This window comes from Hyla sarda, chromosome 6 (assembly GCF_029499605.1).
Source record: "Hyla sarda isolate aHylSar1 chromosome 6, aHylSar1.hap1, whole genome shotgun sequence".
Classification (NCBI taxonomy): Eukaryota; Metazoa; Chordata; class Amphibia; order Anura; family Hylidae; genus Hyla; species Hyla sarda.
In genome coordinates this window covers 174,426,150-174,450,941 of record NC_079194.1, presented here as the reverse complement: position 1 = coordinate 174,450,941, position 24,792 = coordinate 174,426,150, and the positions used below count along the sequence as shown (strand labels likewise).

General features: G+C 41.5%; 1 protein-coding gene across 1 annotated transcript in view; it reads left to right on the top strand.

Moving 5' to 3' along the window:
• The first annotated feature begins 675 nt into the window (after positions 1-675).
• The window catches only part of CDH13 (cadherin 13), a 973,781-nt gene continuing 949,664 nt past the window's right edge, over positions 676-24,792 (top strand). The window contains exon 1 of the mRNA XM_056525819.1: positions 676-884. Coding sequence (XP_056381794.1) covers positions 840-884 — 45 coding nt within the window. The 5' untranslated portion in view covers positions 676-839. The remainder of the gene's footprint in view (positions 885-24,792) is intronic.

The following is a 24,792-nucleotide window of genomic DNA, read 5'->3' as shown; positions in this document are numbered from 1 at the left end:
GTTTATGTATGTATTTATTTATTTAATTTATGTATTCATTTATTTGCTTATGTATGTATTTATTTATTTAATTTATGTATTCATTTATTTGTTTATGTATGTATTTATTTATTTAATTTATGCATTCATTTATTTGTTTATGTATGTATTTATTTATTTATTTATTTAATTTATGTATTCATTTATTTGTTTATGTATGTATTTATTTATTTAATTTATGCATTCATTTATTTGTTTATGTATGTATTTATTTATACACTTAATGACTAGATTTCTACAGCCAAGCTGTAATGTATAGTGAAGCATAGCACAAAATGACCTCCCTGCCAGCTACTTTCACCCATATACCCAGACATGCCCCCCCCTTTTCTTCCCTGCAGCCCAATGCCAAGTGGGGGTGTTGTAAGCCATACTAAGCTAAAGCCATAATTCATCCCAATGATATCTCCCCTGCTCCCTGGGCTCTGCTACATCCCCCTGTATCCACTTCTCCTGTATACATTGTATCTCCCCTGTACAATGCACAGCACTGCCAATACTGATTAAAAGAGGGATTTAATCGAATGTATAAAGGGGGAGACAGCCAGAGGCGTCTACCTAGTGCAAGCCTCGCAAACTGGGGCTATGCTGTGATGAAATGCACCTTGTAAAGCCATTGGCTCTGGTCACCAGCCTCTATCCAATGCTTAACTGATGATGCTGCTGATCTATTTGGGAAGTTGGCTGGCTCTCAACGAGAAGCCTCCTCTCAAAGGCTGTTTCACATTGCAAATATGCACAGAGCAGCCTTGGTGTATGTATAATAGAAGATCCAGTTCCTTCTAAAGCTGGTGCAAAAAATGGATCCCAGATCTCAAGTCACCCTGTCCCTGCTGCTGTCCCAGGTAAGTGTTCAGCTTCCTTCAATGCTTCTTAATGTCCTGCTGGAGAAAATGTCTTTTCTTGCTTTTCTTCTTCCCATTGATGCACACATTGCCTGCATGTGTATGGAAGGCAGGTGAGGACAGTAAGCACAGCTGTCCTGTAAAGCCAGACCTTATTGGGGGCTTTCTCATCTATGTGGTGGGCTGATATTCAGCTTGTGCCCTTGCCCCCCCCCCCCCCCCTCCTTAGAGTTGATGGGATCTGAAGAGTGGGTGCTGTTTTTTTTTTTTGTGGTCATGCACCACCCCACCCTCCTGGCTGGATCCTCTTTGGAGGTGAACCCCTGGTTTTCTTCTGCAAGCTGCATCCTAATAGTAAGCATAGGATACATTGCAGTGGAATACCCTAGAGCAGTGTTTCCTAACCAGGGTGCCTCCAGCTGTTACATAACTACAACTCCCAGCATGCCAGGGTGCCTCCAGCTGTTACAAAACTACACCTCCCAGCATGCCCGGACAGCCAAAGGCTGTCCGGGCATGCTGGGAGTTGTAGTTTTGCAACAGCTGGAGGCACCCTGGCAGGAAAACACTCCCCTAGAGTAAGGGGGCGCAGTCTGGTGTAGCTTTTAAGTTGGCATTTTGGAATATGAAGGGTGCACCACCCCCCTAATATGGACTTCCCAGTTAACAGTCCCCTTGTGGTTATTTAATGCGTGAGCCTGTGGATCGCAAGGAGATTATTCCTTACAGAAGATCTGCAGCAGCTGCGGCATCATCCCCTTAGACCCCTGGAGACTCTTACATATATTTAGCTATGACAATGGTGAATTACTGGCTGCCCCCCTGACAAAGTAGCTTGTTGCATAGTTATGAGCAGGGCTTGGTGTGTAAGCTGAGAATATTGGATATCCCCCCTGACTGCAGCAGGCACAGAGACCCCCATACTCCAGCACAACAGCTGAGCCGCCTCCATTCAAGGCATAGCCCGGCTGCTGCTGTCAGTCTCCACACAACATCCACAGCTCCCACGTCTTCCTATTCCATGGGATAAACATCTGAGCCTTTGTGTTGCAGAACCCTTCTGTTTTAAGGGGTTACAAAACCCCCAGGACCCCTTCTTTTCAGATCCCCCTAAAACATCATAAGGATTGTATTGCTAAGCAACACTGCTGCCACTGATCCCACTTTACTTCAAGGGAAGTTTGTGCCATCTGAATATCTAGAATAGGTTGTAAGAACTATATCCAAATGTAATGATTGTGTTAGAAAACAGATTGCAAGCTTTCTATGGCCATGGAAACGATTGTGTTGTGATATAGATGGCAAGCTCCTGTGCCCAGTGTAATGACTGTGTTCTACAATAGATGGCAAGCTCCTGTGCCCAGTGTAATGACTGTGTTCTACAATAGATGGCAAGCTCCTGTGCCCTGTGTAATGACTGTGCTTTACAATAGATGGCAAGCTCCTGTGCCCAGTGTAATGACTGTGCTTTACAATAGATGGCAAGCTCCTGTGCCCAGTGTAATGACTGTGCTTTACAATAGATGGCAAGCTCCTGTACCCAGTGTAATGACTGTGTTCTACAATAGATGGCAAGCTCCTGTGCCCTGTGTAATGACTGTGCTTTACAATAGATGGCAAGCTCATGTGCCCAGTGTAATGATTGTGCTCTACAATAGATGGCAAGCTCATGTGCCCAGTGTAATGACTGTGCTCTACAATAGATGGCAAGCTCCTGTGCCCAGTGTAATGACTGTGCTTTAAAATAGATGGCAAGCTCCTATGCTCACTATAATGACTGTGTTCTACAATAGATGGCAAGCTCATGTGCCCAGTGTAATGACTGTGCTCTACAATATATGGCAAGCTCCTGTACCTAGTGTAATGACTTTGTTCTACAATAGATTGCAAGCTCATGTGCCCAGTGTAATGACTGTGCTTTACAATAGATGGCAAGCTCCTATGCTCACTATACTGACTGTGCTCTACAATAGATGGCAAGCTCCTATGCTCACTATACTGACTGTGCTCTACAATAGATTGCAAGCTCCTATGCTCACTATACTGACTGTGTTCTACAATAGATTGCAAGCTCCTATGCTCACTATACTGACTGTGCTCTACAATAGATGGCAAGCTCCTATGCTCACTATACTGACTGTGCTCTACAATAGATGGCAAGCTCCGATGCTCACTATACTGACTGTGCTCTACAATAGATTGCAAGCTCCTATGCTCACTATACTGACTGTGTTCTACAATAGATTGCAAGCTCCTATGCTCACTATACTGACTGTGTTCTACAATAGATTGCAAGCTCCTATGCTCACTATACTGACTGTTCTCTACAATAGATTGCAAGCTCCTATGCTCACTATACTGACTGTGCTCTACAATAGATTGCAAGCTCCTATGCTCACTATACTGACTGTTCTCTACAATAGATTGCAAGCTCCTATGCTCACTATACTGACTGTGCTCCACAATATATTGCAAGCTCCTATGCTCACTATACTGACTGTGCTCTACAATAGATTGCAAGCTCCTATGCTCACTATACTGACTGTGCTCTACAATAGATTGCAAGCTCCTATGCTCACTATACTGACTGTTCTCTACAATAGATTGCAAGCTCCTATGCTTACTATACTGACTGTGCTCTACAATAGATTGCAAGCTCCTATGCTCACTATACTGACTGTGCTCTACAATAGATTGCAAGCTCCTATGCTCACTATAAATAGATGGCAAGGTCCTATGCTCACTATACTGACTGTGCTCTACAATAGATGGCAAGCTCCTATGCTCACTATACTGACTGTGTTCTACAATAGATTGCAAGCTCCTATGCTTACTATACTGACTGTGCTCTTCAATAGATGCCAAGCTCCTATGCTCACTATACTGACTGTGTTCTACAATAGATTGCAAGCTCCTATGCTCACTATACTGACTGTGCTGTACAATAGATTGCAAGCTCCTATGCTCACTATAATGACTGTGCTCTACAATAGATGGCAAGCTGCTATGCTCACTATAACGACTGTTCTCTACATTAGATGGCAAGCTCCTATGCTCACTATACTGACTGTTCTCTACAATAGATTGCAAGCTCCTATGCTCACTATAACGACTGTTCTCTACAATAGATTGCAAGCTCCTATGCTCACTATACTGACTGTGCTCTACAATAGATTGCAAGCTCCTATGCTCACTATAAATAGATGGCAAGGTCCTATGCTCACTATACTGACTGTGCTCTACAATAGATGGCAAGCTCCTATGCTCACTATACTGACTGTGCTCTACAATAGATTGCAAGCTCCTATGCTCACTATACTGACTGTTCTCTACAATAGATGGCAAGCTCCTATGCTCACTATACTGACTGTGCTCTACAATAGATTGCAAGCTCCTATGCTCACTATACTGACTGTGCTCTACAATAGATGGCAAGCTCCTATGCTCACTATACTGACTGTGCTCTACAATAGATGGCAAGCTCCTGTGCCTAGTGTAATTACTTTGCTGTATAATGAATTGCATCGTCCCATACCCTGTGGAATGAATGTGTTCTACCACAGATTGAAAGCTCCTGTGCCCAGTGGAATGGCTTTGTTGTATACTAGATTGTAAGCTCCTGTGCTTAGTGTAATGATTTCTTTTTGTTATATAGATGTATAGCTCCCATTGTAATAGATGACAGGTTCTTACAGAAAGTAATAAGAAAGGTTTGCTGACTTGCTCTGGATTGGTGTCTGCATATTGTGCAGAGGATCTCGGTGCAATTGATATGGGTGGGGAAGGGTTAAGTGCAGTGTGGCGCTCAGCACTGTCAATGGCATTGAGAATGAGGGAAGATTTACAGATGAGAGGAATAAGTCGCAGTCAGGTATCAGAGATTATTATTTATTGCTGGAAGCAATGATGAAAAACATCAGATGAGCAATAAGCAAACCCAAGCAGTGCATACACTATATACACTACATACACTACACACACTACATGCACTACATGCACTACACGCACAACATACACTACACACACTACATACACTACACACACTACATGCACTACAAACACTACATGCACTACACACACTACACACACTACATGCACTACATACACTACACACACTACATGCACTACATACACTACACACACTACATACACTACACACACTACATGCACTACATACACTACACACACTACATGCACTACATACACTACACACACTACATGCACTACATACACTACACACACTACATACACTACACACACTACATGCACTACATACACTACATACACTACACGCACTAAATGCACTACACACACTACACACACTACATACACTACATGCACTACACACACTACATGCACAACATACACTACATACACTACACGCACTAAATGCACTACACACACTACACACACTACATACACTAAATGCACTACACGCACAACATACACTACACACACTACATACACTACACACACACTACATGCACTACATGCACTACATACACTACACGCACAACATACACTACACACACTACATGCACTACATACACTACACACACTACATGCACTACATACACTACACACACTACATACACTACACACACTACATGCACTACACACACTACATACACTACATACACTACACGCACTAAATGCACTACACACACTACACACACTACATACACTACATACACTACACACACTACATGCACTACACACACTACATGCACTACATACACTACATACACTACACGCACTAAATGCACTACACACACTACACACGCTACATACACTACATACACTACACGCACTACATACACTACATACACTACACTACATACACTACATACACTACACACACTACATACACTACATGCACTACATACACCACACACACTACATACACTACATGCACTACATATACTACACGCACTACATGCACTACATACACTACATACATTACACACACTACATGCACTACATACACTACATACACTACATACATTACACACACTACATGCACTACATACACTACATACATTACACACACTACATGCACTACATACACTACATACATTACACACACTACATGCACTACATACACTACATACACTACATACATTACACACACTACATGCACTACATACACTACATACATTACACACACTACATGCACTACATACACTACATACATTACACACACTACATGCACTACATACACTACACACACTACATACACTACATGCACCACATTAACTACATGCTAGAGTAGCCTATGGGCAGCCTGAGCGGCTGGGAATGTGTAGGTTAAGTAGGGAGGGTGCTGTCAGCAGACAGAAATGCTGAGAAGCCTTACTAAAAACTCTCACATTGTCTGTAGTACATCTTGTGTTCACTACTACTCACTAACAATGATAGAGTGATGTGAAATCATGTAGGTGGATAGTGCATAACAATAAAGGTAGGAAGATGTGTAGTGTCAGATAACTTTCTTGTCATTGCTAAATCATATAGGGAATATAGTTATATAATACTTGGGTGCAATGAAGGGAAAAGTAATATGCATGATGATTCCGCAGAGCTTCCATCTGGATGCAGGTAGATGTTCCTTCCATGCCCCTGTTACAAGCCTTTTGGAATAATTCTCCCTTTAGCCTTGTATTTAGATACTTTGGCATAAGGGCTTGTTGCAACACCCCTTCTTCTGCCAGTACCCAAGGCACATTGCCAGTCCCTAACACAGCTACACCCATGTGCTGGTTTCATGTGATGTTGTGTTAGATGTAATCTACTAGTCAATGGGAAGTGGTATCCTTAGGGTTTCCCTAGTAGATATCATGATGCCACTGATCATTATCAGTATTCTAGTGTATTCATTGACACTGGTGCAGAAGGGAAAACGTATAGACACTGAAGGGTAATATTTAAAAACATTGTCGGGTATTAGAAAAACATAGATGTATTCTTCAAAAACATCATAACACCTATCCACGGGTTGTGTTTGGCATTACAGCTCAACACCACTCACTTTAAAGGAGCCAAGCTGCACAGCCAGACCCAACCATGGACAGAGCTGGCAATGTTTCTTTTAAGAATCTATTTGATAATGCAGAAAGAAAGAAAAATTATATATATATATATATATATATATATATATATATATATATATGTATATATATATATATATATATATATATATATATATATATATATATATACATATATAGTCCTGTGCAAACATAACTGATATAATAATGATGGTAATAATAATAATATCAGGCTAACAAAGCCCTTCTCCACCTGACAACTTCAGCTCTGTTATAACTATATTGGCTTGCTTTCACATTTAAAACAGTAACCCATTCATGACACTCTTAGTTGTAACAATGTGTTGCCTGTATTTCCTCTCTTTGACAATATGAAGGTCGGTCTATGGCCATAAATTGGAGTGTTCACCAGGACACATCTTCCTTTTACAATTGTTTGTGCCTAAGTATCCGTTCTATTTAGCAGATTCCTGGAGCTGACCTGATATATATATATATATCTGTTAAAATATACACTGTTAAAATGTACCCCATGACATAAAGGACAGGAAATAGTCAAGTCTAGGGATACAGGTCACCTGATGTGCAGCCATGTTATCTGTTCTCATGCTGGCTCCTGTGCTATGTTCACCCTTAAAGAAGTACCCTGGTGTATTTTTTTTTTAAATCAACTGGTGCCAGAAAGTTAAACAGATTTGTGAATTACGTCTATTAACAAATCTTAATCGTTCCAGTACTTATTAGCAGCTGTATGCTACAGAAGAAATTATTTTCCTTTTGGATTTCTTTTCTGTCTGTCCACATTGCTCTCTGCTGACACCTCTGTCCATGTCAGGAACTGTCCAGAGCCGGAGAAAATCCCCATAGCAAACCTACACTGCTCTGGACAGTTCCTGACATGGACAGAGGTGTCAGCAGAGAGCACTGGGGTCAGACAATTTCCTCTGCAGTATACAGCTGCTAATAAGTACTGGAAGGATTAAGAATTTTTTATAGAAGTAATTTACAAATCTGGCACCAGTTCAAAAAATAATAATGTTTTCCACCAGAGTACCCCTTTAATGTGGATTGGCCTTCTCAACAAAGGAATATTTCACCTTTGTCCAAGAATATAATGGAACAAAAATGGTGGCACAGTGTGTATAAAGCATTGTGGAAACAGCATCTGAGGTTTTGGTCTTCAACAGTGAGTCCAGATGGGGTGGTTGCTTTTATTGAAAGCATAGAAGCTTTACTTATAGGCATAATAGATTATTGGCTTTAGGCAGACAATCCTTGGCACATTTTCACCCTAAATTCTGCCCTAATTTCTCTATGCACAGAACGAATTTCAGATTAGAATCAGTTCCTCATCAATTAAAGGGGTACTCCACTGTTCAGCGTTTAGAACAAACTGTTCCGAACACTGGAGCTGGCGCCGGGAGCTCGTGAGGTCATAACCACGCCCCCTCATGATGTCACACCCCACCCCCTCAATGCAAGTCTATAGGAGGGGGCGTGACAGCCGCCACGCCCCCTCCCATAGACTTGCATTGAGGGGGTGGGGGGTGACATCATGAGGGGGCAGGGGCTATGACCTCACGAGCTCCTGGCACCGGCTCCAGCATTCGGAACAGTTTGTTCCAAACGCTGAGCAGTGGAGTACCCCTTTAAGTGAAATTTCATGCACTATTGCCATCTATAGTCAGTGACCTACATTGGCTAATAATAGATGTAATAAATCATCACACCTCATGCCATTGGTTGGTTTGGGGCTGAAATTAGCATTTTTCAGTTTTAAGGTGCATCCCTTGTCAAAAATACCAGCCCATAGACATGTGTGACATGTGTGTACCATTCCATAGACATGTGTATTATACATTAAGCATCCATGCCTCCTGAATGGGTGAGCTTCTCTTGGTGTGTTGTAAGGCTGGGTTCACACATATCAGTTGTCTGGCACAGTTTGTCTCTCTCTGCTGCTGCCCACTTCATCGCTAAAAACCAATACATCAGCTGCAGCTGCATCCCCCTCCTCTTCCCTCATTTCTTCTATTTACTGTTTCACAGTAGATAGTTATAGAGCAGAGAATTTTTTATAAGGCCCACAGGCAAGGAACTACAGGCTTCTGGAAGATAAGGTAGTTGAAATGTTTCCCATTACAATATTGTCCAAGGTTAATATCTACACATGTACTCCTGATCTACACACGTCAAATTTATAATGATGGGTATCTTGCATTTTTAAAACCCCAACACTTTCCATGATAGTGGGCTGCTATATTATAGATAACATGCTTGTGCTTTGTAAGGAGGCAAACAAAACATGTGCTATGGATGAAGCCTATGGGCATGACTGAACGTCATATTAATGCTTTATAAAAGTTGCTTATTTGCATATAATTACTGTGGCAGTATGGGTATAGACAGCTTATTATGGAGTGGGGTGTGTCATTTATGTCTGCAAGTAAAGAACATAGAATAGGGGGACCAGGTATAAAGCTGAAAGCTCAAATTACTACACCCTGTGTCTACAAACATTAATACAACTTGGTGATAGTATTCCTATATAAACCCTTGAAATGTGCACTTTCCATATATACCTATTACCAATGCATTAGCCCTCTGCTAGACGGGAGACATGAGAGTTTGCCTCTTTCTCGTGTATCTCATTTCACATAAAGGATGATGATGTTGTATTACTATGACACATTCTATGTTGTGCTCGGTTGGGTGAAATGTTATAGATGTAACTGAGCCAAAGATTATACATTTCCTCCCACGTGCCCCTATGAAATTAAGGACATCTAAGCTTCTAGCTAACCCATGTACCTTGAGAAGTCAACCACAGGTTTAAATTGCTACCAAGAAAATGGTTCTTAACATTATTGGAGGTGTTTGCTCCTACACTAATGTTACTGAAGCCAAATGTTGAACTGTAATGTCATGAATAGACCCCATCCACCCCAACTGCCTTTTACACAGATCTTCTTACATAGCAGAGACCCCCAAGGCCTGGTTACAACTGTTTCCTCTGCACTACCTATAGCTACAGCCGGCTTGTACATCATTGATGTCCTAGTTGGTCTAAAGATATATTGGTTGTTGTTTCTCAGGCATTGCCTCTCAAAGTTATAGCTTACACTGTTGAAAAGGTCTAAACCTTAAATAATTCCTTTAAATGATATAATGAGTTCCGTATAGATTTCAATTACCATATGCACCAGTGATGCCACTAGTACTTAATATCTTCCTCTTAAAGAGGGGTCATATTCTCAAATTGATGAAAAAAATGTGTCTATAATCATTTGTTTATCTGCTTTCTCATAGGTTGAGGTTTAGATTGTAAGAATTCTCCAATGACTATGTCTTTCATCAACAGTCCTTCAACCTATATCCTGCCCTAGACCTAGGATAATTAGTATTGGCACTTTAGTTAATTTGCTGGTACAATGCCTTGTCGGATTGTCATGCCCTTTCTTAGAGACATTAGACCATCTATCTGCTCTTTACGTTAATGAGACACTGGGTAATCTAGTTAATTGCCAGTCAACCAGGAGGTGTATAGTAGAATCCCGTCCACCAGCACTTTGTTTCTCACCATGGTAGTGTGCCAGCCAACTCAAAATTGCCAATATGTGAACATTTACAAAGGCATTTACTGATATTAAAGGGGTATTTCGGCCATAGACATCTTTTCCCCTATCCAAACGGCGGTCACGCCCCCCCCCCCCCCCCCATAGACATGAATGGAGGGGGTGTGGCGTGACATCACAAGGGGGCATGGCATGATATCACTTCTCCAGTCCCAGAAACACAGAGGTTTGCAAGACTGGAGCAGCAGCCCAGCATAGAATGCGGGTGCTGCACGGAGATCGTGGGGTGTCCCAGTGGCGGGCCCTCTGCGATCAGACATCATATTTCCTATTCTTTGGATAGGGGATAAGATGTCTTTGGCCGGAATACCCCAGTAAGTAGTTTACATGCTGGCTATAAGAATTTGGACTGTTTGTACTTGTTTTCTAAGCATATTTTTATCCCGCTAGTCTCCTGAATTTTACTGTCACAATACACTACATGTACTTGAGAGATCAAAGTTTGGGGGTCACCTCTGGTGCTGAAAACGCATACTGTAGGCACAAACTACATGTTGCAGCACCAAACTAGCACCAATGTAGGGATTTTCCCTTATCACTTTGGTCTATGCATTTGTATGATCCATCAATACTAGAGGTTACCCACAGTTTATGATTACTCAACTACCTGTAATAAAGAAGTATTCTGTTACTAGTCTGACCAATGGGTTGTTCAGTGGTGCAACATAGTCTAAGACTTTGTACTAAGCTTACAGCAGTGTAAAGCACACAGTGCACACCCAACTGGGTGAGCAGATCACCAGCCATTGGCCTTTGCATCGTCACATTGTCCTCACACTGTACACTCTGCTTTGTGCTATGTCTTTTTTTTCCTTTTTCCAGGGATTACAATGTACAACATGGGCATTGAATCATTCTGAGTGCTACAGTTTATCCTGTAGACTATTGGTCTCAAACTTGGAACTGTCCAGCTATTGGGAAATTGCAACTCTGACTACATTGTACCCATTGGTAACAGTAGAAATGGCCACTTACGTGGTTACCCTGTATATTCATCATATGTTCTAAAATCACAAAGGGCACAAAGACCCCTAAACAAAATATGAAACTGTTGATGTCACCATGTCAGCCACTTATTACAAATATGAATCCATTACCATACATAGTGCACAAAGAAGATATATCATTGTACAATACATTGCTATGTTGGATCTATATAGACAATGGAAATTCTATGGTAGTCATCGCTGTTCCATAAAAACAGACCTTAGATTCATGAATTACACTGTTTGCACCACAGTTATCAGCTATAGTCATTTGCACCACTGCAGAGCTAATGTCACATCCAGTATTTCTCCTCCCGGAAGGCATTAGCGTCCACCAAGCGTAAACGTAATTCCATCAATCTCCCACAAAAAGCTTTCACAGCTTTTGGTGACTGTTTATCCTGAGTAAAAGGTATATAATAAATTATGCAATTTTCTTATTTGAATATTTCGCAGATCACTTGTCCCCTAAAGCAGAAAGCTGTGTGCGTCACATGTCAATGGGAGATAGAGCTCTATTATTTAATAGCACCTGTAGTGCAAATATACCAGGAACATTCAGCCTGTTGGTTACTTGCTCAGGCTCAGTGCTGCCATTATACTCAAAATGCTAAAAGAGGAATGGGAACATTTCATTTGTTGCTGTGGGAACCCGCCACAATATATTATACAGTATATGGTTTTTTTTTTTACATTTAGTTTATCTTCTTGAGCCTACTCTAAAATATTATGCTGTAAGGGCCCTATTACATGGGCTGATGTATAATGTACACAAGCACCAGTTGCTGTCCGTATTACACAGGGTGAAATCGGTACATTCAGCCAATAATCACTCTGTGTAATAGGACTCTAATTCAAAGATGTCATAGAAGCCCATGAAGCTGTTGACAATGGCCACAATATAGGGTATATTCATTCTCTTTTTCTATAAAAGGTGTGAATTTGTCCAGGGCTACTCCTCTTCACAGTGATGGAGGAGGCAGAAATGCATCACACCAAAGTTCTTTCCTATAAGTAGTGCTGGGTGCAACAAAAATCAGACCTAGTACGTGAGCAGAACAGTGAAGATGACAGTGCACTCAGCTTATCCTGCTTCAGTGGGAGTCCACAAGGAACACTGCCACCCTTTTTCATGGCCAGGACCTTCCCAGCCCAAGAACAGAATTAGCGGTCACTTCATTAGTTTGTTGTCTGCTCCATGACTACCAAGTCTTATTTGGTAAAGCAGCTCAACTACTTCTCCTTCAGAGATCTGTCCTTCACTGGATAGACTATCCTTTTGCACAGCTTTACATGGGCATTTACGGCATCTCTTTATTTCCAGTCCACCAGCGCCTCTGAAAAATTAACCCCAAAACACTCCCTCTTTTCCCTAGGCAATGTAATTCAGGATGACAGCTTTGTCAGACATCACAACCCACCATTGGGCCGTTCCTGCAAGAAAACAGCATAAACACATTTACAGTGCATCATAGCCACATGCAGTACATTTGTCCAAGGTTAGAACAGACAAAAGCTTCACTAGTTACAAAAGGATACAGTCCTGCATATGAGAATATACAGTTGATCTTCCCGACAAATATATGTATCTCACAATGATATGAAATGACTTTATTACTCTCACTTAATTGAGCTTATTCATTCCACAATGGCAGACTCATTTATGGGCAGATAAAAAAAAAAAACTGTAAATATTTAAGTTAAACAAAAAGATGAAAGACAAAATCTGGGGGTGGCAGATTCCATAGATCTAAAGCATAGCGACTCAGTGCCTTCTCATTCCCATGTCCTCACCCCAGATTCCTCCCTTTGTGCTGGTCCTATCGCTTGGGGCTATGGATAAGATGCTGCTTTCTGTACTGATGTCTTACTGAATCTCTGCACAGTTCACACTCAATAAGCCCTTGTGTCTTCTTCTTACACGTCATTCACCCTTTTTTGGGTTAAATAACTTTCACATCCAAAATGTCCATGTCAAGCACAAAGAAGTCAAGTGTTTCTCCTCATGTCGACTAGTGAATTCCTACTTCCTTGCTTCAAACATACACCAGGTTACACAGCAAAGCTGCAAAAGGCAGAGCCAAAGGCTAAATTTCTCAGAAAAGCCGGGTCTTTCTTCATAGTTATCCTTCCATGAAAAGACTGTCTGCATGGAAATGAGCAGACGGCTCTTCTGATGTCAAATATTAGCTATTAAATGTTCTCTGCTGCCTGTTAGATGGAGCCAATGCCATCTCAATCAGGTTTTACAAGGAATGCATACTTTAAGGATTGAAGGGGGTTTAAATTATTTATGAGATAAATACAGGATGGGCTGTAATAGCAGCACCGATACATCTGTGCAAATGACACCAGTATAAGGCGTGCCAACTACCCTTACATGGGGACATACTCATATGTAATGCAGTGTGATAGCCCATTACTTTACAAGACTAAAGGGTTCACGTACACAACAGACCCTGCTTTATCTGGGTTTCATGGTTTTCACCTTACTATCGCATATTAAAGCAGTATTTTGAGGCACACTGTGAACAGTGGCAGTTTAGGAAGATCAGGATCTTTTACCACCATGCTGTGACCAAATACAATGCTAAATACTATGTTTTAATAATATAAAATAAAAAAATTAAAACTCCATAAAATATTTTAATTCTATTCCATGCTGTGTTCAAATAATACCACCATACAGTGCTCAGATAATACTGCAATGCTGTATTTAATCCCCTTATGATTGCCTGCTGTCTTTACATGGCAGCGGCTTGGGTCCTCAGTCTACAGTTACGTCTTTTGGCATTGACCTCAGAGCTTTCTGTTTAATGGCTGGTTATTAAGGAACTTTCCGGTTTGGTCATTAAGAGGTTAAATAATAGTAGCATAGTGTGTTCAGATAATATCACCAGACTGCACTCAGGTATTGTGCAAAACTGCATTCAAGTAATATTCTGACACTTTGACCAAAAAATATGCTACACTGTGCACAAATAATAACACCATATTATTCTTAAATACTAATGTTTGGAAATAATATGGCGTTATTATTTGTGCACAGTGTAGCATATTTTTGGGGCAAAGTGTCATAATATTATGATCACTCATAAGTGATAGCCGCTAGATCATGGGGTCTGATAGAACCCTACTGATGGTAGCATGTCCGAAGTTATTATTTTTTAAAGGAGTGGCAGTGCTCAGCGCTTCATCTAAAAAGAGAAAACAAAACCCCCTTTTCCATTGTTTGGACCAATTTAACGCCTAGTGGAAAGTTGATACGTTGTTATTGTAGAATACCCCCTTTAAATTGCATTATAAGCAAGCCAGCTCAGATAATAAACCTGCATTGCTTGAAGAATGCAGAATAACATAAACAATGCTTTTAGTGTCCCTCCCACACCTACCTAGTTCATTTCCTATAGCTCCTTCTATGAATGGATGTAATTATGATGTAGTATTCAGGATCAGTGTAGTCATACAGGACCATAGACTGTGTCTTGCTAAAAGGGGGGGGGGGGGGGGCAAAGAAGTTCCAGCACGACAGATACACTTTAACCTGTTAACGACCATGGACGTCTATGCTCATCCATGTGCCGTTAATGGTGTATGGCGTGGGCTCCAGACTCAAGCCCCAGTCATACCGGCCGGCCCCCAGCTGATTCTTGTAGCAGGGGCCGGCATTAATAGCCGACATGCGGCAATCAACGCGACCAACTATTAACCCTCTAGATAGCTGCTGTCAAAGTTGACAGTGGCATATAAAGGTGCCTTTATCCCATCCATGGTGGTCCAGTGGGGTGGATCACCCCCCCCTATGCAACATAATTTTTTTTGGGGGGGGGGGCGGGGCAATCCACTGATGAGGTAGCCAGAGGGCTTACCTCTGCTCCTGTGCCAGCAGGACCAGGCTTTATCAATCGAGCACAGAGCACACAGATCAATGTGGTTCTATGGAACCAGATTAATCTGTATGAGGAATCAAATGATTCCTCCTAAAAGTCCCTTAAGGGGACTAAAAGTGTAAAAAAAAAAGTAAAAATAAAGGTTAAAAACCCACACATTAACCCCTTTGGTTATTAAAAGTTTAAATCACCCCCCTTTTTCCAAATTCCATATAAAAAATATATAAACATAATAAAAATAAACATATGTGGTATTTTCGTGTGCGTAAATGTCCAAACTATAAAAATATAATATTAATTAAACCACACTGTCAATGTCATACACGCAAAAAAATTCAAAAGTTCAAAGTAGCGTATTTTGTCACATTTTTACCATAAAAAAAGGAATAAAAAGCAATCAAAAGGTCCGATCAAAACAAAAATTGTACCGATTAAAACTACAGAACAAGGTGCAAAAAAACTAGCCACATACCACCCCATACGTGGAAAAATAAAAAAGTTATAGGGGTCAGAAGATGACAATTTTAAATTTATTGTTACGCCGAGCGCTCCGGGTCCCTGCTCCTCCCCGGAGCTCGCGGCGTTCCCCTCTCTGCAGCGCCCCGGTCAGACCCGCTGACTGGGAGTGCTGCACTGACACTGCCGGCGGGGATGCGATTCGCATAGCGGGACACGCCCGCTCGCGAATCGCATCCCAAGCTACTCACCTGTCCCGGTCCCCGGCTGTCACGTCCTGGCGCGCGCTGCTCCGCTCCTTAGGACGCGCGCGCGCGCCAGCTCTCTAAGATTTAGAGGGCCAGTGCACCAATGATTGGTGCCTGGCCCAATCAGTCTAATTAGCTTCTACCTGCTCCACGTCCATATAACCTCACTTCCCCTTCCCTGCTTTGCCGGATCTTGTTGCCCTTGTGCCTAGAGAAAGTGTTTACTGTGTTTGCCTTACCAGTGTTACCAGACCTTCTGCTATCACCATTGACTACGAACCTTGCCGCCTGCCCTGACCTTCTGCTACGTCTGACCTCGCCTCTGTCTAGTCCTTCTGTCCCACGCCTTCTCAGCAGTCAGCGAGGTTGAGCCGTTGCCGGTGGATATGACCTGGTTGCTACCGCCGCAGCAAGACCATCCCGCTTTGCGGCGGGCTCTGGTGAATACCAGTAGCAACCTAGAACCGGTCCACCGGTATGGTCCACGCCAATCCCTCGCTGACACAGAGGATCCACATCCAGCCTGCCGAATCGTAACATGTATTAATTTTCGTGCATGCGGTTATGATTTTTTCCAAAAGTACGACAAGATCAAACCTATATAAGTAGGGTATCATTTTAATTGTATGGACCTACAGAATAAAGATAACTTTATTCAATTTAGTTGCACAATGATTTTTTTCCCTGTTTCGTTGAAGATTTTTGGGTAAATTTACTGATGTCATTACAAAGTAGAATTGGTGTCGCAAAAACTAAGCCCTCTAATGGATTTCTAGGTGCAAAATTTAAGGGTTTTGATTTTTAAAAGGTAAGGAGGAAAAAACGAAAGTGCAAAAACAGAAAAGCGCTTGGTCCTTAAAGGGGTACTCCGGTGCTTAGACATCTTATCCCCTATCCAAAGGATAGGGGATAAGATGCCTGATCGCGAGAGTCCCGCCGCTGGGGGCCCCCGGGATCATGCACGCGGCACCCCGTTTATAATCAGTCCCCGGAGCGTGTTTGCTCCGGGACTGATTACCGGCGACTACAGGGCGGGCGGCGTGTGACGTCACGCCTCTGCCCCCGTGTGATGTCACGTTCCGCCCCTCAATGCAAGCCTACGGGAGGAGGCATGATAGCTGTCACGCCCCCTCCCATAGGCTTGCATTGAGGGGCAGAGTGTGACGTCACACGGGGGCTGATTACAAACGGGGTGCCACGTGCATGATCCCGGGGTCCCCAACAACGGGACTCCCGCAATCAGGCATCTTATCCCCTATCCTTTGGATAGGGGATAAGATGTCTAAGCACCGGAGTACCCCTTTAAGGGGTTAAATAAAATAAAAATCATATATAACTTGTTATTTTTTTTCTGTATACTACATTATAGATTCATTCATACAGGATCTGTTGCACATGCTACATGTTTCAGTGTAAAATAAGGGACTAAACACAGCATCAAATCTGCAGCAGATCCTGTGCGTGTGAATGTTCCCTTATAGCAGTGTTTCCCAACCATGGTGCCTCCAGCTGTTGCAAAACTACAACGCCCAGCATGCCCTGACAGCCTTTGGCTGTCCGGGCATGCTGGGAGTTGTAGTTTTGCAACAGCTGGGGGCACCCCAGTTGGGAAACTGTGCCTTATAGAATAGTGCAGCTCTCTGCTATTTCATACAAAACCACCCAGCATATGTCACAAAGGCCAAAATGACACTCCTTTGGGCATTTTAGGCTAATGGGGGTCTATCAATGTGTTTACTGTATACGCCAAGAGCTTTCCCAGCACAGTAAACACAGTAAACACAGAGTTAAAATATCTTAATGGTGTATTATTTTATTCAGATCCTCCCTATATTTAACAAACCTCCAGAAGAGGGCCTCGTGCACAACAGCAACATACCAAAAGAAAAAGAGATAAAAGATCAATGTAACACATGGCATCAATGCAGACGCTTTAAATGAAATCACAGGCAGTTTTGGATGTTAAAAAGGAAGGATGACGCAGCCAGTATTCTGCTTGATCTCACTATTCAGGCACAGCTATCATTTCAATGCATGTCAGAGTTTGTTTGATTTGGTTATTTGATGTAGGAAAAATGCAAACACGGTGGCAGTGCCAGATCTGTGGAGTGCAGACTGTGGAGGAACAGTTTTTGATGATCTTTATTGTGCTTTTTTCTATTAGATAAGATTGAAAACAATACAGGTAGCTGCAGTGTGCTGCAGTGTCATGTAATATGGGCCCTGATGCAGCAGAGCTAAATGAGTCCTCAAACTGTTTAGTGTACAGCATCATATCTTACTGCCCTATAGATGTGTTTTGTATCTCTATTATATATGGGATTTTTTCATGCATCAATACAGATTTAGGGTGCATATTTTTGCTGCAGATGTGCCTAAGCAGATTTTGCTGCCCATTGCCTTCAATGGGCTGCAAAATCTGCAGCAGCAGATCAGCAGCAAAAATATGCACATGTGAACACACCCTTAAACGAGAAATGTGGCACAAAACTTTTAACTCTCCCTGTGCCCGGCTGCAAAAATTAAAAAAGCAAACTTTAACTCACCTTCCTACTGTCCCCTTGTTGCGCAGATATCGGCATCCCGTTCCTCCGGTGCTGCTTAGCTCACTGCTTCTTAGGCTTGGAACGTCACACTGCAGTCAGCGTATCGTCGGCCGGTCAGGAGCCCGGGCAGCAGGGAGAAGGCGGGGCTCAAGCTCCCTACATGACATTGCGCTCAGCCTATCAACGGCCGAGGTGGGACATCGCTGCGGCTGGCGATACGCTGACTGCAGTGTGACGTTCCGAGCCTGAGAAGCAGGGAGCCAAGCAGCGCCAGAGGACCGGCATGCCGATATCAGCGCAACAGGGGAACATAGGAAGGTGAACTAAAGTTTGTTTATTTAGTTTTTGCAGCTTGAGCACAGGGGGAGTTAAAAGTTTTGCACCACATTTCTCCTTTAGGGTTTATTCACACGTACAGTATTCTGCACAGATTTGATGCACAGGATTTTCTGCCGCAGATTTCAATATAAACTGAATGACTGAACACAGTTGAAATCCTGTGCATCAAATCTGTGCAGAATACTGTACGTGTGAATAGACCCTTAATGTTAATTTATACGACTATTTACAGGGTCATATAAGATATGCACGCATTTTAAAAATCGCAACATGTGCAACTTCCATTTGTTTGCAAAGTCCAGATACATCATTATGTGTTCTGTATTTCATCTGTATAATATTAGTATGTCATCTGTATTTTATCAATATTGCATCAGTATTTAAAAGCGTAGTACAATTTCCTGCCTAAAAGACAGTCCTGAAATACGGATGCAATACTGACATATTGATGCAATATTGATGGTATTTTATCTGTAATATATCCGTATTTCAGATCCATATTATGGACGTTTACCCATATGCTCGAATGCAACAGGCTTTAAAGGGTTTATACAGGACTTAAAAACTGCACAATATCTGCTAGAAACAGTACCATACCTGTCCATAGCAAATGAGGAACAGCGACAGCTCAGCACTGTAACCTTCAATTCACCAGCGCTCGGACTGGCCGGCAGCGCTCCCGGACAAGGCAACAGATATGTAGACAGGAAAGAATGTCCAGCGCGGTATATGAAGTAAAAACAGGAACTCTATTCACGGATCAAGGGATACATATAGAAACAATACTCCAACGCATTTCCGATCAAGCTGGATCCTTAATCATGGCATAACAAATATACATATATGAAAGCTTATATAGTTCTTACAACTTGTCATGTGTGAGTGACATCACAAGATTAAAAACAACATACAAAATCTGGAAAATGCTAACGAAATATAAGACCAGGAGACTGGGTTCTACTATCATATAGCATATACTAAGGTGGTGCTATGTATTCAGTTTAATGTCAGTTATAATGTACAGTGAAAAGGTGCAGGTACAGTGTAACTGGTATGGCATTAGTATAAAGAAATACAGTGTAAAAGACATGAGGAAACCAGCATGTCTCTATTAACAACAAATATACCCATAAAAAACTACTACTATATATCTATTCACTGTACATTATAAAGGACATTATACTGAATACCTACCGCCATCTTAGTATATGCTATATGATAGTAGAATCCAGTCTCCTGGTCTTATATTTCGTTAGCATTTTCCAGATTTTGTATGTTTCTTTTAATCTTGTGATATCACGCACACGTGATGAGTTGTAAGACTATATAAGCTTTCACATATGTATATTTGTTATGTCATGATCAAGGATCCAGCTCAATCCGAAACGCGTTGGCATATTGCTCCTGTATGTATTCATTGATCCATGAATAAAAAGTTCCTGTTTTTACTTCTTATACCGCGCTGGACATTCTTTCCTGTCTACATACCTGTCAATAGGTTATATCTGATACTACAGTAGATACCGGAAAAGGGTTGTGGCTTTATCTGAGATATAAGCAAACACGGTTTACTATTACTAATTTTGGTGCATATTGCACCTAAAATTAAATAGTCAAAGTTGAAGGAGGTGATCCAGAAGAATTAGGAAAGAATGGATGCTACAGGGGCAGAAATGAAGAACGACTCAGAATAGAAGAGTAAATTATTAAACAAAATTGTATTGCAGTGCGGTACACAAGATTCAAACACTTCTTATTGAAGTATGGACAATATACAATAAACCAGATCATAAAGTATATTGCCTTATACTATTTTCACAGGATGTACATTTTTACAGCATTGTTTTCATAAAATAATGTAAAAAGCAACCTAGGAAATCTCCTTCCTTTTTGTGTATACTTTTTACTATAGACATAGCTATAACACTGGGATTGATACATTATTCCAAAAGCTGAGTCAATCGAAGTTTAAAAAACAGTTATACATATATCTCTTTCAGAAAGGAATTGTGGTGTTGTGCCAAAAAGGGCATCATTTTGTTTTAAAATATTAGCGCACAGTAAGCCTTCAAATAGATGGTATACAGTAAGAAAAAGTGTTCTAATGGTGTGCCACATTTATTATAGAGCCTGAGCCACTACGATAAATCCGGAGCGTCTTCAGAATGCCTAGTCTAAGTTTACACTGTCTAAATATTAGACAGGATTAGTAAATCTACCTCACCATGTTATTCATAGTTCAAGGCCTAGACTATGACAGAGGAATTCTTTGAATCTCTAATCCTTGAATTTCCTTAGTAAAATGCCTTCTCGCACAGTGGCTCTGATTTACTAAAGTCCTACTGACTTTTTTTCTCAGTTCATGAGCCTAAATTTTTGTCGCACTATCCATGCGACTAATTCAGCACCCAAATTTTACATGGCACAACCTGCACTTTTGTGTTTTTTTTATTACCAGAAAATGGGTGTGGTTAATCAAAAAAAAAAGGACGTGTTCCAGACAAAAAGCTGAAATTACGCAGAGTACTTCCAAAATCACTCTTGAAAAAGCGTGAGTTTGGCTCACAGAATAACCGACAGCCAAGAGGATGTGTAAAAACTACCAAAAGCGAGTGATTTTGGCAAAGGCACAGCTTAACATGGTGGGGAGTAAATATTATTGTAAATATATTTTTTGTGTGTGTGTGGGTGGGGTGGTGGGTGTTTTTAAACTCCTACATTAGATATTCTAAGTCCATTTAATTTTTTTTGTTCTATTTTGTTGCTTATCTCCCTTTAAATCTTGTGCTTTGGCACATGCTATTGATGATTTGTATTCCATACTCAGGTTTTTTAGTTTTTTCTTTTAACACAGAGTATGTGCGACACATTTTCCCGTGCGACACAAAAAAACCTGTGCGACAGAAAATGAACCGACACGTGCGACACATTAGTAAATCAGCTCCCAGAATTACAGGAGTGAAAGAACACTCGGATTTTAGTAAATCCGGGCCAGTGTGTACATACTATACATCTGCCGGTATCTGTGCATCATATTGTGCACTGTTCTAGAGACACATTTCCCCTACCCTGGGAGAACACAGACAGCTGTGTACAGTCTGACTGAATATTTATGTACATGCAGATTTGGGTTTTCATTTCTTCAAATGGCCAAACTTGGCATCTCTTAATAAAACCTTCACGCACAAGCTGTTTTTTCCTCCCACAATTCCAGATTTTTCTTTGTGTTACTTACAAATCATTAACTTTTTTGTTTCTATCTGTGACAAAAAATGTTGTATGGACTATGCAGCAAAGCTAAGAATGCATTTATTAACCCTTTCCCCACTCGCTCTGCTCATTCCATGCTCACTTTAGCAGTGGCAGGCAAGTCGTGGTTAAGCGTGGTGGTGCCGCTTTGTTCCTTTCAATGCAAATGTGCTGCAATACTAGTTACAAATCACAGACAGGTGTCATGTTGTTTCATGAATCATGGCTTAATCCTAAAAAACCCCTTTATGTCAGCTATAAGGAATATTCCCTATAAATTATAAACTAAGAACAGTCTGCATTGTGGCACCAGCATGCTCTATGTCTTCCCAGGAAAGCACTCTGACAACATATGGACACCTGACATCTTTAAAGTACACTGCTCAAAAAAATAAAGGGAACACTAAGATAACACATCCTAGATCTGAACGACTGAACTAATTGTATGAAATACTTTCATCTTTACATAGTTGAATGTGCCGACAACAAAACCACACTACAGGCTGATCCAACTATGATGTAATCTCCTTAAAACAAGTCAAAATGAGGCTCAGTAGTGTGTGTGGCCTCCACGTGCCCGTATGACCTCCCTACAATGCCTGGGCATTCTCCTGATGAGGTGGCGGACATGTACGCTTGTACCGGGCATTGATTACTTTTATAATCCTAGACAATACCTTTAGGCCTCCTCCACACACATTTCTGTGTTCTATATTTGTTTTGTATTAAATAAATAATTAAATGAAATCTAAATAAATAAATACAAACAAATTCCAGACTGATTAGTAGAGTAAATATTTACATTTAGTGACTTACATGTGACCTTTCCTCTGATATCATTGTCCTTTTCCCTTTTCTCCTATTTATCTGCCACAATACTCATGATGATTTCTTCTAAGCAAAACTCAGCACTTCAGTCCCCCCAATATGTCTGTGGCTCCTCAATATTACAGCACCTCTTCACCCTCAATACTGACCAACTCCTTATAGTGGCATACACTGTGCCTCTGAAAAAATCACAGTTCTGTGAATATAATATTGGCACAGAATGTGGCCCATGGCACTGTGCCTCCAGAATACAGCACAAAATATATTCCCCTCTGAAAGTCTCAATGTGACCCATACTACCCCCTAAGTGCCACATGTAGCCTCCTAAATATATTTTTTCTAGATATTGTGCCCTTCGAAAGGGAATTACTGCAAATTATTCCTATCTACTGAATTCAGCATGTTTAACATTGTTTAAAGGATAGGGGATAAGACGTCTGATCACATGGCTCCCGCTGCTGGGGACCCCCGCGATCTCCCTGCTGCTCATTTAGAGCATCAGGTGCAGTGTCGGAGGCTTGTGACGTCACAGCCACGCCCCTCAATGCAAGTCAATAGGAGGGGGCGTCATGCCCCTCCCATAGACTTGCATTGAGGGGGCATGGCCGTGATATCACAAGCCTCTGCCCCGCATCGCCAGTCATGCAGCACGGAGCAAAGTTCACTCTGTGCACTGGATGTCTGGGGTGCCACAGCGGGACTCTCGCAATCAGATATCTTATACCCTATCCTTTGGATAGAGGATAAGATGTCTAGGGGCGGAGTACCCCTTTAAGTGGAAAGTTGCATGACATTTATAAAGCTTAGTCTGTATACTGACATTGACATGCTTAATGTTGATCCAGAAAAAAATCATGTGAGACCAGGTTTACATATGTCAGACAATACAGCATAGATGCCGTCCGGCATGGTTGTGCCAGATCAAAAAAAAAATGTGGCATGTAGTTTTTGTCAATTTGGCATGATCAGGCTGGAGGGCTGCTATTCTGACTGTCCATAAGTCCAGCAAAGTGCCCCATTTCAGGCCATGAGGCACCAGATGGGACATCAGGTTCAATGGATCCAGCTTGTTGCATTTGGCATTTCCATCTGGCTCTGGATTGACTGACAAATGAGAGCCAGCCAGACAAAATTATAATATTTTATTCCTTTAAGGCTATGTTCACATCAGCGTTGTGGAGCTCTGTAACAACAGCTGATAATGGGGCTGGGACAGAGGGTCTCACAGCTGACATCAACAGAAACCAACAGGTCCCATTCACTGTGAATGGAGTCCCTCAGGATTTCCGTTAGATGTCTGTTATTTAATATGATTTTAGTGGAGAAAAATAACCTGACATGCAGAGTTTTCTCCTCCACTAAAGCCGTCATTTCAGCCGAATCAACAGACAAAGCTCCATAACGGAGCTCCGAACGCGGATGTGAACCCAGCCTAATACACACACCTGATCAGAAGACTTCTGTCATCCCAAATATTAGACTTTTTCAGAAGATTTAGCATGCAAATGCAGTTACCAATAGAAGCCCCCAGGACTTTTGCACCATAGGCCAATGGCAAGTTAACATTCTGAGATTCGCCAGTCTATAATGGATTTATCCATTATCAAGTCTTTTAAAGTGATGTAAGTTGTCTTATCACTATAACCTTGGCTCAGTCAGTGTGTGAAGACTTTAGCGCCTACTT